At 36.7% G+C, this 12,845-nt stretch overlaps 2 protein-coding genes across 9 annotated transcripts; one reads left to right on the forward strand and one right to left on the reverse strand.

The window, feature by feature from the left end:
* Positions 1-1,813: 1,813 nt before the first annotated feature.
* On the forward strand, positions 1,814-7,931 carry LOC103335829 (oligopeptide transporter 4-like). The gene is made up of 6 exons (XM_008238863.3): positions 1,814-2,422; positions 3,021-3,118; positions 5,191-5,754; positions 6,044-6,296; positions 6,705-6,887; positions 7,123-7,931. Exons 1-6 carry the CDS (start codon positions 1,889-1,891, stop codon positions 7,732-7,734), a joined length of 2,244 nt encoding a protein of 747 aa, XP_008237085.2. The 5' UTR covers positions 1,814-1,888; the 3' UTR covers positions 7,735-7,931.
* LOC103335828 (heat shock protein) lies at positions 4,347-12,713 on the reverse strand. Of its 8 annotated transcripts, XR_016127892.1 has the most exons (11): positions 12,293-12,700; positions 12,114-12,215; positions 11,821-11,980; positions 11,548-11,727; positions 11,296-11,430; positions 10,969-11,051; positions 8,992-9,085; positions 8,735-8,834; positions 8,374-8,473; positions 6,127-6,264; positions 4,347-4,760 (listed from the first exon to the last, which is right to left on the reverse strand). XR_016127892.1 is itself a non-coding variant. In XM_089054489.1 (9 exons), exons 1-8 carry the CDS (start codon positions 12,547-12,549, stop codon positions 8,745-8,747), a joined length of 1,101 nt encoding a protein of 366 aa, XP_088910615.1. In that variant the 5' UTR covers positions 12,550-12,698; the 3' UTR covers positions 5,835-6,264; positions 8,735-8,744. The 8 variants fall into 8 exon arrangements, 3 of the variants coding, with proteins under 3 accessions (XP_088910615.1, XP_088910616.1, XP_088910617.1); XR_016127894.1 differs by lacking the exon at positions 8,992-9,085 and having other exon boundaries at positions 12,293-12,703; XR_514355.3 differs by lacking the exon at positions 8,374-8,473 and having other exon boundaries at positions 12,293-12,698.
* Positions 12,714-12,845: the final 132 nt, after the last annotated feature.

The following is a 12,845-nucleotide window of genomic DNA, read 5'->3' on the forward strand; positions in this document are numbered from 1 at the left end:
CCACAATGTAATAACTTTAAAATGGGGCTCTAGCAATAAAGAAAAAAATAGAAGAGAGAAGATAATTAAAAAACACAAGATGGGTAGAACAGTATTATAGGCCTAGTTGTACTTGGGAATGTTTATTATTCAATTGCATTATGTTTATAGTGATGGCCTGATCTTATTTATTTATTTAAAAGGAGTGAGGGTCTTATCTAAAGCCCTTAAATGAGGCTTTATATCTTAATTATTGGATCAATGCTTTAGATAAGGTCGTCATTATAGAATGACTCAATTGTTGTAATTAGAGCTGGTCTGGATTTTGAAAATATTTTTGCTCACCACTTTAACCCAAGGTGTACCATAACCACCTTCTCAACACTTGACATGAGTCCATTGACATAACCATAGCCATAGTTAACTCTTTGTTTTGTATTTATGAAATTATGGTTATATCAATAGACACATATCAAGTATTAAGAAGGGTGGTGAAGGTACACATTGACTAAAGTGGTGAGCAAAAATGCTCCTGCTGAATGTTTTTTAAAGCTAGTTTTGATGGGCTATTAATGACAAAACCCAATAATTATAGATGGCAAAAAAGACTTGGGCCGAAACCTGCACAGTGCTAAAGCCCAGGGGAGCCTAAACACAATTCCGCCCTTGGTTGCTTCATTCAGAGTGGAGAAAGAGAGGCGTTCCTTTCGATGAATAGCGCTGATTTAGGCCGCCGTCTATGGCAAAACAAAACAAAAGCTTTAAAAAAAAGTGGATAGTTTGACAAAAGCAAGCGTTCTCATTAGAATCTTGTTGGAGATTCTGCTTGTATGAATTATCCCCTCTTTCCGTCTCCCTTCTAGATGGAGCAATAATGTTGTGCATCTTTATCAAGTTGTCTCAGAAGGCATTGACCAGAGAGAGAGAGGAAAAATAATAATAATAATTTAGTATGATCTATTGCATGAGTCACGAAATTCCTACCGTAATAATGATGATCCTTATAACTTTTTTGTATTTTATTTACTAATATGCTCAAGATTCAATGAGATCATCCACGAAATTTAGCAACATATATAATGAATAAATTTTGCTTCATATCAAGTAACTCTTAGTTTAGTGACATAATCATAGTTAATTATTTGTTTTAATTCAAAGTGTAACCTCGCTATCATTCTCAATATTTGACACGTATCAATAGGCATAACCATAATTAATTCTTTGCTTCTTATTTAGTGGAACTATTGTTATACCTATAGGCACGTGTCAAATATTAAGAATAATAATGAAAATACACATTAGGTTAAAGTGGTGAACACATTCGATTACCACAAGACATATTAAAGCACTTATTGACATCTACCAGTGAATCATTTGAAAATAGAGAAAGGGAGACACAAGGCGCTAAGCATTGACTTTTCTATATATTCCAGTTGGTATTAATTAGATTAAGCTTAATATTCAAAATTATGAAACCATTTTATTATCCAATAATCCAATTGGATGCGACATTAGAGCAAGGACAAGCAACACATTAGATACAAACAACAACAGTACAAGAGTTGAATCGGCCATAAACAAAGGGAGTGAAGAAGAAAACTAAATATGTTTGCATTTACATTTCACATTGCTGACGACACTTAGAACTAGCCATTTAAACCGAAAAACCGATCGAACCGAAAAAACCTTGCTCGTCTAGTTGTCATAAATAAATATGCAAACTTTACAATAGACTCCAAACTTGACTCAAAATCATTATTTTATTTTTTTAAAACATTGACTTTTTTCTTTTCTAGTTTTTATTTCATAGCATGCAATAAAAAACTTATAAAGCCAAGCCTTCTTACAAAACAAACGACCAACCTTAACACTCTCTTTTCTTCCCTCTTTCTCTTGATCCATATCCTCAATGGGCAGTCTAGAACCAGAACCACCCAACTCTGACACCACCTTTGCCACCACCCCCAAGCCCCTTTACTCCGACGCCGAAGACGATGACGTGTCTCCCATCGAACAAGTCCGTCTAACCGTGACCAACACCGACGACCCGACCCTACCCGTATGGACCTTCCGGATGTGGTTCCTGGGTATTCTCTCATGTGCCCTCCTTTCATTTCTCAACCAATTCTTCTCCTACAGAACTGAGCCTCTCATCATCACCCAGATCACTGTCCAAGTCTCAGCCCTCCCTATTGGCCACTTCATGGCCAAAGTTCTGCCAACAAACAAATTCCACATACCCGGGTTCGGGTCCCGGTCCTTTTCTCTCAACCCGGGTCCTTTCAACATAAAAGAGCACGTCCTCATTACCATATTTGCTAATGCTGGAAGTGCTTTTGGAGTTGGCTCAGCTTATGCTGTTGGGATTGTCACCATAATCAAAGTGTTTTATGGCCGGAAGATCTCTCTTCTGGCTAGTTGGCTACTTATCATCACTACCCAGGTATATTATTTTTAATTAACTTTTTTAAAAAAATTTGTATTTTTCTGTTTTCTTTGTTTTTTGGAAGCACAAGTTCATAGAAAGTGGGTTTCTTTGGAGATGCCCAACATGGCCAATGAAAAATTAGATGGTGGGTTAGTAATCTGTATCATTAGCTGCTACTTGGCTGGTGAGATAACTTTTCCTTTTCCTTACAAAATGAACATCATCAATATCTTGCTTTTGCTTTTGCTTTTGAAAACGAAAAGAAGATTTGAAAACACTTTTTTCTATTTTTTCCTTTTTTTTTAATTACTTTTTTGTTTGAATGATGAGATAAGATTATGATGGACATTTTTCCACACATGATGGTGGCGGGTCTCTATATGTGTGGGCTGGAATCATTTGCAATCCCTGTCAATACTGTGTTTTGGAGTATCTCACCTTTAAAATTCATTACAGAAACAGAATACTAAATAATTGGATGACAAATAGTTTTATTTTCTAACTGCGATAAACTAAATGATTAGTTAAGATGGTACAACTAGTTTTATTCTTTAGCGCGAGATTCTTTTAGCCTTTGATATGCTTTGTGGTAATCTGAGAAAATAACATGTAGGTGTTAGGATACGGTTGGGCTGGACTGTTAAGGAAGTACGTTGTTGAGCCCGCCCATATGTGGTGGCCCAACACACTCGTTCAGGTCTCGCTTTTCCGGTATGTCTCCTTTTTCTTTGCCAAACATGTCATAAGAGTTTTACCAAACCTTTTTCTTCAGATAGACGAGCAAACCATGATAAATCCAATAAAATTATAAGTTACTTGTATATGTAAGTCTCATATGTTGTCTGTGCTGTCCAAGGAAATTAGCTATTGGTATTGTTTTAGTTTACCTCTTGTTCGTTGCTTTCTCCCGTAAAATTTATTCTTTGTTTCTATCTCTTTTATCACATGATAGATAACGTATGCATCCATAATAACGATGTATATGCTTCATGACAACGAGAAAAGATTCCATACACGCATTCCATGAAACGGGTATCTCACATTTATAACCATGTGCTACTCAAATGATATATATATATATATATATACAGAGAGCTTCATTGAGGATCCTCAAATAAAACTTATTTGAGGACACCGCTTGTAGAGCCCACTCCGGATTGTATTTCACTAATCCAAATCGTCTATTTTGTAGATACTCATTCAAAGATCATCTCTATAAAAAATCATTTGAATCCGATATCATTTGACCATTCAATTGAGTTATTGAAATTTTAGTACTTTCTTGAAGCACCGTGTTCGTTGATTTTGCAGGACACAATTAGATGTCGAAACGATTTCCGATTTGTCTAATTTTTTGTAAGGATGATCTATGAATGAAAACCTAAAAAATAGATAGTTTTGATCATTGGGAAAAAAATTGTAAGGTACTAAAGGGCATCCTCAAATAAAATTATTTGAGGATCCTCAATAGAAGATATATATATATATATATATATATATATATATATATATAGGAAAATCTTAGGAGACCAACTTTAGATACAACTTGTGTACCAACTCTAATAGGCGTGGGACCTATTGTATTGGGCTCCACCTTTATTAGAGAGTTGGTACACAAGTTGGTATCTAAAGTTGGTCTCCCTAGCATGACCCATGATATAAATGTGAGGGACCCGTTATTGAGAATTTTGTACACGCAAACACGACTAACCAACAAATGCATTACTCCTGGTAAGAATTTTCAAATTTAATACTTTTCTAAGCTTGAGGTCTTGAAAAATTTGGCGTCCCTCCAATTGAAGATTGAAGCATGCATCGATGATGTAACTCTCGAATTCGTATTGATTGTTATATATCCATTGTGAACGCATCACATGCAGCTGCCTGTTACTTAGTTGCCCTTGTAGACCAGAAATCAAAGTCATCTAGGATGAGTCAATTGGAAACTTAAATGGGCCCAGCCGGACAAGTTTTTCCATTTTCCTTTACATGGTTTTCTGGTTGTCATTAAAATGGGCAACGATAGATACAGGCATGGATATCGAAAGGAAAAAAAATCCCAACAGCCACATGTTCTTTTCCAGCTGTTTTAAACACCAGAAAAACTCATTCCTGTGTAGAATCAAAATGCACTTCAAACAACTTAAACTTTCTGCTTTTCCTGTATTATCATGGGGTTATAAATAGCAATAACAAAAATTAGTGTTGTCGACGAAGGACTGAGAGTAGTGGAAGGGTTCTAGCTGATAAACAGATCAGCCATGGATACCTCATTCCTTTTTCATTTTTAACTTCGTAGGGCTGAAAACCTCAGACTTCAGCAGTAGCAGAATTCATGTTGTCAACTGCAGACCTAAAAACAGTGGAAAAGTTGGTTACAAAATTCAAAATACAGATCAATGAAGAAAAAATCTTTCCTACTACTTGGTGTTTATGTGCCAAATCATTTTTTTTCGTTCCACTAATTTACTTCAGAGATAAATCATATTTATATGTTTTCTCAAGACCTTAACCAAAACATGCATAGCCTCCACATATTACCCATGCTTTCAGTCTCAACAGACATTTCTGCTAACTTCAACCAAAGTCATTATCTGCTTAGTATTCAATACTATCTTATAAGGGCAGTCATCCATCTATACATCCCAAACCAATTGAGACATGCCAAATTCATGATAATGTAGTTCAAAATCTTCAGTTCCTAGCATCCAATATTGGATCAGTAATTTACGAACATTCATTCTCATCAGACGGCTGACTACATTTTTATATTTAACTTGCAGGGCCTTGCATGAGAAAGATGAGCAACGCATGTCACGGGCAAAGTTCTTCCTAATTGCTCTAGTTTGCAGTTTTACGTGGTATGCTTTCCCAGGTTATCTCTTCACAACACTCACAAACATATCATGGGTTTGCTGGCTATTCTCCAAGTCAGTTACAGCCCAGCAGATTGGCTCAGGCATGAGAGGCCTTGGAGTTGGAGCCCTGACACTTGACTGGTCAGCAGTGGCATCCTTCTTGTTCAGCCCCCTCATCTCCCCTTTTTTTGTCATCGTCAATGTTTTTGCGGGCTATGCATTGATACTCTACTTCGCAATCCCTATAGCATACTGGGGACTGGACTTGTACACTGCACAAAGGTTTCCTATTTTTTCCTCGCACTTGTTTACAGCGCAAGGTCAAGATTACAACATAACAGCTATAGTCAATGACAAGTTTGAGTTAGATATTCCAAAGTATGAGGAGCAAGGACGGATTCACTTGAGCACCTTTTTTGCTCTCACTTATGGCTTTGGCTTTGCAACCATTGCCTCCACCCTCACACATGTAGCCTTATTCTATGGAAGGTAAAATACTGCTTATAACTTAGAGAGATGCAAAACTTCTTTATGTTCTCACATGTAAATTTTTTGACATACAACCAAGATTTCGGAGAAATTTTATCATATAAAATTCAAGAGAACTTTACTTTTTTTCCACCAGTTTTTCTCAATCTCTTATCACAGGTATACAGATTAAAGGAGATACAAATATGACCTTTTAAATCAACTCACAAAAGAACTATTCTCCCATATCTGGTTCTTATTTTGAAATATTAAAACTCATTTACATTTTGATGTACAACTAAATGGGCAGAGAGATACTTGATCGCTATCGTGCTTCTTACAAAGGAAAGGAAGATATCCATACAAGATTGATGAGAAGATACAAGGACATACCTTCCTGGTGGTTTTACATGTTGCTCATCATTACAGTTGCAGTTTCTCTTGTACTCTGTACTGTCTTGAATGATCAGGTTCAGATGCCATGGTGGGGACTCCTATTTGCTGCTGCCATGGCCTTTGTATTCACCCTTCCTATCAGCATCATAACAGCAACAACAAACCAGGTGAGTCAGACATTTGCTGTTTTGTATTTAATTTGCAGCAAAAGATATATAAAAGTTAAACTTATCAACATATCCATGCTTTCACGTAACAATTTATCCCAAGTAGTCAAGTGGAGTTTTCCATGCAAGTTAGCCTATACCAGAGTACCAGATTCTCATTTCATGTGGTCTATACAAAAAACTTGCACGATACAAAACTATATTTTAGTAGTACACAACCGTAGATAGATGTAATCAGCAGGTTCCAAATTAATCCAGCTATAACTAGATTGGCCATTACATGACATTCCTGCATTATGACCGAACAGAAATTGATACTTTCATATCTATATATCGCAGGGAACATCACTGCAAACCCTTTCTTAGAACTCTGTAAAACTCACTTACATTCTGATCCCCCTTGTACAGACACCAGGGCTAAACATAATAACAGAGTACATCATGGGAATCATATTACCAGGAAGGCCAATAGCCAATGTATGCTTCAAAACTTATGGCTACATGAGCATGGCTCAGGCAGTCTCCTTTCTGAATGATTTCAAGCTCGGACATTACATGAAGATCCCTCCAAGATCAATGTTTTTAGTTCAGGTATGTTAAAATTTCATAATATCAACATACAAAGAGATAGATTGAATAATGCTAAAGGCATAGTTGAAAACTTCTTAAATATTCTTGTGAAAGAATTGAGATTTTACTGGAAATGGTGCCTCTTAACAAATAGCAGAGAGCTGGAGTAAAGGACAACCTGGAGCGACGTATTCCAGTATATCATCACTTTACTTTTTAGAATATATCTGATGTATTTTCTTGCATGTATGCCTAGTTCATCGGAACGATTCTTGCTGGAACCGTCAACCTTGCAGTAGCATATTGGTTGCTGAACTCTATCACAAATATATGTGTGGATGATCCTCAATCGGATAGTCCTTGGACATGCCCAAGTGACCGAGTTTTCTTTGATGCTTCTGTGATTTGGGGTTTGGCGGGACCTAAACGTATATTTGGAACTCTTGGAATCTATGGAGCCATGAACTGGTTCTTCCTCGGAGGTGCAGTCGGACCAGTTATTGTTTGGGTACTGCATAAGGCATACCCAAAGCAAAATTGGATACGCCTGATTAATCTTCCAGTCCTTCTGGGAGCAACAGGATCGATGCCTCCAGCTACAGCATTGAACTACAATTCCTGGATTATAGTCGGAACAATTTTCAATTTTTTTGTCTTCCGTTACAGGAAGAAGTGGTGGCAGAGGTACAATTATGTCCTTTCAGCGGCACTGGATGCTGGGTTGGCTTTCATGGCAGTTTTATTGTACCTTTCAGTAGGCATGGAAAATATAAGTGTGGCCTGGTGGGGTACAAACGGTGAACACTGTGACTTGGCAACTTGTCCAACCGCCAAGGGCATCGTGGTTGACGGTTGTCCAGTGAACTAATATACCCGTATCTCCACTTATATGTGATTTCATTTTTAAAATTGCATAGTACAGAATTAGTAAGTATTAGAACTGAGTCTGACAAAGCAGAAGAGGTTTTAGTTGTCTCATAATGAGACAAAACATGATTCATTAGCTTGCTATTTTTTATACAAATGCAGAAACAATATACATAAACATGTTACCTCTGTATCAAATACATCTGTTGATTAACCAAGGTGGTTGGTGTGAGTGGTTCGGCACTCTCATTCCTTAAGAGAAGGTCAGGGGTTTGATCCTTGCTCTCGTATGGAGTCACCACTTTGGCCAGCACTTTACCCCTTACGGGCCGACCCGGTGTGAGCGGGGATTAGTCTAGGTTGTGGTTAAGGCTTAAAGGTGCCACCCATAGTTGGGGCCCATCCAGGACCACCTCGTGGTTCAAACCAAAAAAAAAAAAAATACATCTGTTGATTAGCAATCAAATTGAAAATGGCTACTTCAGAGGAATTTGCAGACCCCATATCTCTTTGCAAGGGAAAAACCTATTACTTCGAGCCCTCAAAGCCATACAGAACAACTTAATCTTACTCATAGTGTATGAATAATTTCAGACTAATTTATTGATCTAGCCCACATACAAATTAACAGGGCACTCACCAAATCCTGTTCCGAATCATTGACAACCACTTGGAAGTTCAAACTTCAAACTATTTTCCAGAACCTATTAGACTCACTCACTGGGCTTGACCAAAACTAACTGCAACAACAATGCACATTAGAACGGATATGGTGGAGCCCTGTGATAATCAGTGATGGTAATGTCTTCAACTATCCAATTTTGCATTTATGTGATTATTTTCAAAAGTGGGTGCATGCAAATATCAAATTGCCAATATGAAAATGACACAGGAAGAATACTTGAATGTAATCTCAGTATTTATAGCACAAATAGAAATGTCAGAGAAAGAGGTGGTCAGGTAATTCAACAACTTTGTGGATTAACAAAAGTGTTTCACACCTTGACATGTTCATCTTGAATTTTCCGAGATCCACTGATTGTACTCGTCCATCCTTATAATAAAGGAACTAGAACTTGGCGAGCCTCCTCCTCCATATGCCTTCACATGTCATGTTGCGTTATTATAAATATTAATAATGATAATGATGAAGAAGAAGAAAAAAATCAATAAAACTCAATAGTGTATGAAAAAGTAGAAGAAAAAATGTTAAAGTAGTACAAAAAGGTACGAGGTCACATTATTACTGAAGCCACACCTTTGCAACTTCAGAAGTATCAGTGGAACTATCAGTACTCCTTAAGCACATTTTTAGGTTTTTCTGCTGCATGAATATAACAGCTCCTATAGGCCTGGCATCATGAATGTAAACACTCTTAAGACAATTACAAACTTAATCCAACAAAAGATATTGGTTCAAGTTCCTCCACCAACATTTTATAACTTGTAAACTATCATCAGTAAATGAAAAGACAAAAAAAAGAGTTAATCAAACTTTCAGGAAATGGCATATAGGAAAACATTTCAAATCGAACCATAATCCCACTACCCAAATCCTAAGCCAGGACCTTAAGAATACAAGCTTTCTGTCAGTTTTAGATTTGTAAATGAAATATGCAACTAACCAATATACATATGACAAGTTTCAAGATAGTAAATCTTGCTAAATGCTTGCTTTTCATCTCATAAGTTAGATAATTTGCTAAAAGTTCTTAGCAACACCTGAATAAAAATTACATGCTAGCATGATAAGAAGAAAACTCCATCTCCACTACCACCACTTTCGTTGAACTACATATTTTCATTCATCAAAATTTGACTTACTATAAATGATATAGCCTTATTTATAGGCTCAAACAGAACTACCAAATCCCAAAAACTCCTACAAATAATACTAAAAGACTCAGTAAATAATAAAAATCTTCTCTGGTAATAGATATCAGAGAACTTAAAAGAAAATGAGCTGTTCTAAGACCCGAACATGTTGACTCTTACTAAGAAAATGAGTTTTTTTTTTTAAATGTCGCTCCTTCACTAAGTTTCCTCTTTGTGTTCCCTTTCCATGGTGAAAAATGTTGCTCCTTCAAATTTTCAATCCACACATTGAGTGCCTTCTTATTACCTTTAAAATATTGAGAAAAAGCTCCAACTCTATATGAAAGTTTCAAGTTTAACCATTGTACTTGAAGAAATAAGGGGAACTTGGAACGAAGAAAGAAGCGGACGTTTTAGTTCTTACAACAATATGATGAAAAACAAAACAGAGTGGGCTGTTGCCTAGATTGTGGTGGACTTTAGATGGTAGTAGTAAATAAAAAAGGTACAGGGAAACGTTAGACTTAGACAAATTTTAAAGAAATTACTGAAATATATAGGAATGGGAGAGATAAGAGAGAAAAGTAAGTAAACGAGATATATTAAGGAACAAGCTTTCAACAACACTTTTTTTGTTCACGGAAATCTAATTTTCTTTACAAAATATACCTTTAACTTATAGACTTCAAATATAACTTCCAAAACCTCCTAGACATACAAAGGACTCATTAAATAATAAAATACTCTTAGAGAACTTAGAAAGACATTGTGTTTTTCTAAGGCCCAAGATACGACTCTTAATGAAACTTAACATTAACTCTTGGATTTACTATTTGAGTTATTTACTTATTACTAGTATTTTCATTGACTGAGTCTTACACTACCATGGGTATTTCTCTTTGAACCACAAAGCCCTTCTTATTAGATGGCCAATAGGCTTTGTCTTGTGTTGTACAAGAGCATATGTCTCTTCTAAGCAAACTGTTGCTACAACCTCCATACATTTCTTGCTCTATGATCATATTACTCTTGAACAACATATTACTGGCATCAGTAGGGAAATTCTTACTCTATGAAAGCCTGAACCAAAACCTTGAAGCATCTTATTGAAAGTCATTATGGCAACTCTTATCTTGGCATAAATTTAAAGATCAAAACAGTTATATGGCTCTAAGAACCTTGCATAATTGAGGTTCATGCAATTAAAAAGATCCAGTCAACTAGCAATGTGAACTAATTTGGGGCCGGAGCATCATATAATATAATACAACTGCATGGAAGATCCATAAACAATTTTCACATTTAATTATATGGATGGGAACCTGCATGCAAATGAAGAAATCATTTTATATTAAAAGAACAAATTGTCCATGAAAATGTGAAACTGTAAATAGAGAAGCACTTTTTGTAGTTAAATTACCGTAGACCAGCGGCAGCACTTTTTACACTAAGCCGCTTGCCGATTTCATCACTTAGCGCAGAATTCCCATGAGCTCGAACTCCCTGCAATGAAAATGTCAGAATTAAATATCCACTTAGATATTTCCAACAGATTAAACTAGGGGGAAAAAACCCAGATGCAGACGAATCAAGAAAGCAAAGTTTCTAATCACATCACATAATAAATGGCATAAAATACTTCCATGTCAAGCGAACAATCCTACAAAACCATTATCACCGATGTAAATAGTTATAATAAAATAGCACATGGGAAATATCATTTGAAAGGGAGAGATCAATAATTTACCAGACACTCCCCATAAAATCCTCTCCCCAACCTTACTTTCAAAACATTATCCAGTAACTTATTTGCAGCTTTCTGGCGAATAGAATTATAAGTGTTTCCCTTAGTGATAGCATCCACAACACTTATATCCAGTAACTGCAACAAGGATGGTTTTAAACAAGTTACCTCACAACTGGACACAAAAACTGCAAATGAACCTATAAGTTTTTCAGGGGATGAAATAAAATAACTAAATGAACTAGATTTCCAAACCTGTTCATACATGTATGGATTAGTAACACAATTCAACTTGGAGCGCCATTCACTAAGTCCAATATTAAACGCCCTAATATCCGGTAAGCTCCACCGCCGAAGATCTCCGTCCTCGATGTACTTAAGTACCATTTCTACACGATCTCTGTCCTCGGGTTCTAATAAACTTACATCCCTTCCCTAATTTCAACCAAAGAAAAATAAAAATGAATCTTAATATACCATTTATATATACCTAATTTGCAAATGAAAAGGACTCGTAATCCAACTTACATTATGATACTCACTGCCGGCCAGTATAGTGGAGAAGTAGTCATACACAGCAGTACAGCTACTCTTTTCAAGATTCACATGAAATGTGAGGTTCTTTGGACAATCTTCCTCGGAGGGTATCTGTGGAAGTACCCTTTTCCGATGATCAAAGGAAATTACCCTAACCAAATTCCAAAACCAATAATTTCCAATCATAAACAAAACCACTAGGCAACAACTACAACTCAATCACTAACACAAATGTACTTGCATTTAAAACAAATTGATCACTGCAGTGCAAAATCGAAACTTACTCGCACAAAGCTCTCCGCGCAAACTCAACTGCAAATCCCTTTGGGCCGAGAAAATCAAGAAGATAGCATCTCTCCAGCCCTTCAATACACAAATCATCAATCCTGTAAAAGCAAAACAAACAAACAATTATGCTAAGGGCATGTTTGGATGCTAAGAAAATGAGAGAGAGAGATTGGACCTGAAGGGTTCAACAGAAGAGAAAGGCAGAGAGAGACAAGGGAAGTTGAGGCGAGAGTGAAAGAGGTGAGCGAAGAGGGCGGAGAAAGCTCCAGAGAATGAGGGGTAGTTGTAGAGAAGCAAATTGGGTACTCTGTCTTGAGAGGCTTTGGCCAGAGCTTCTAACGCTGCGTCTGATCTGAAGCTTCGGGTTTGCAGTAGCGGAGCCATTGAGGCAAAGATGCAGGTTCTCCATCTTCCCGGAGGGTAAAGAGGCATTTGACGGCGTCGTTTCAGAGGAGAGAGGTAACTGTTAAGAGTTCAGCGACACTCGGAGCGGGAGAGTGCTCTGGCGGGACTTCTACAAGGGAAGAGATCGGCTATCTATTGTTACCTATAATATGTATTATAGGTAACAATTGTGCCTGATATTGACTTGAATCTTCACCTATATATTCATCACTTTCTCATTTCTTTCTTATTTTTAATGACCCAAAATCTTGTCCACTGGTCACAAATTCATTCTTCCCATATAAAATTTGATTTCCACAAGTCTTCTCGTCCATTAATCCCCA

This window comes from Prunus mume, linkage group LG6, assembly GCF_029339155.1.
Source record: "Prunus mume cultivar Tortuosa linkage group LG6, ASM2933915v1, whole genome shotgun sequence".
NCBI lineage: Eukaryota > Viridiplantae > Streptophyta > Magnoliopsida > Rosales > Rosaceae > Prunus > Prunus mume.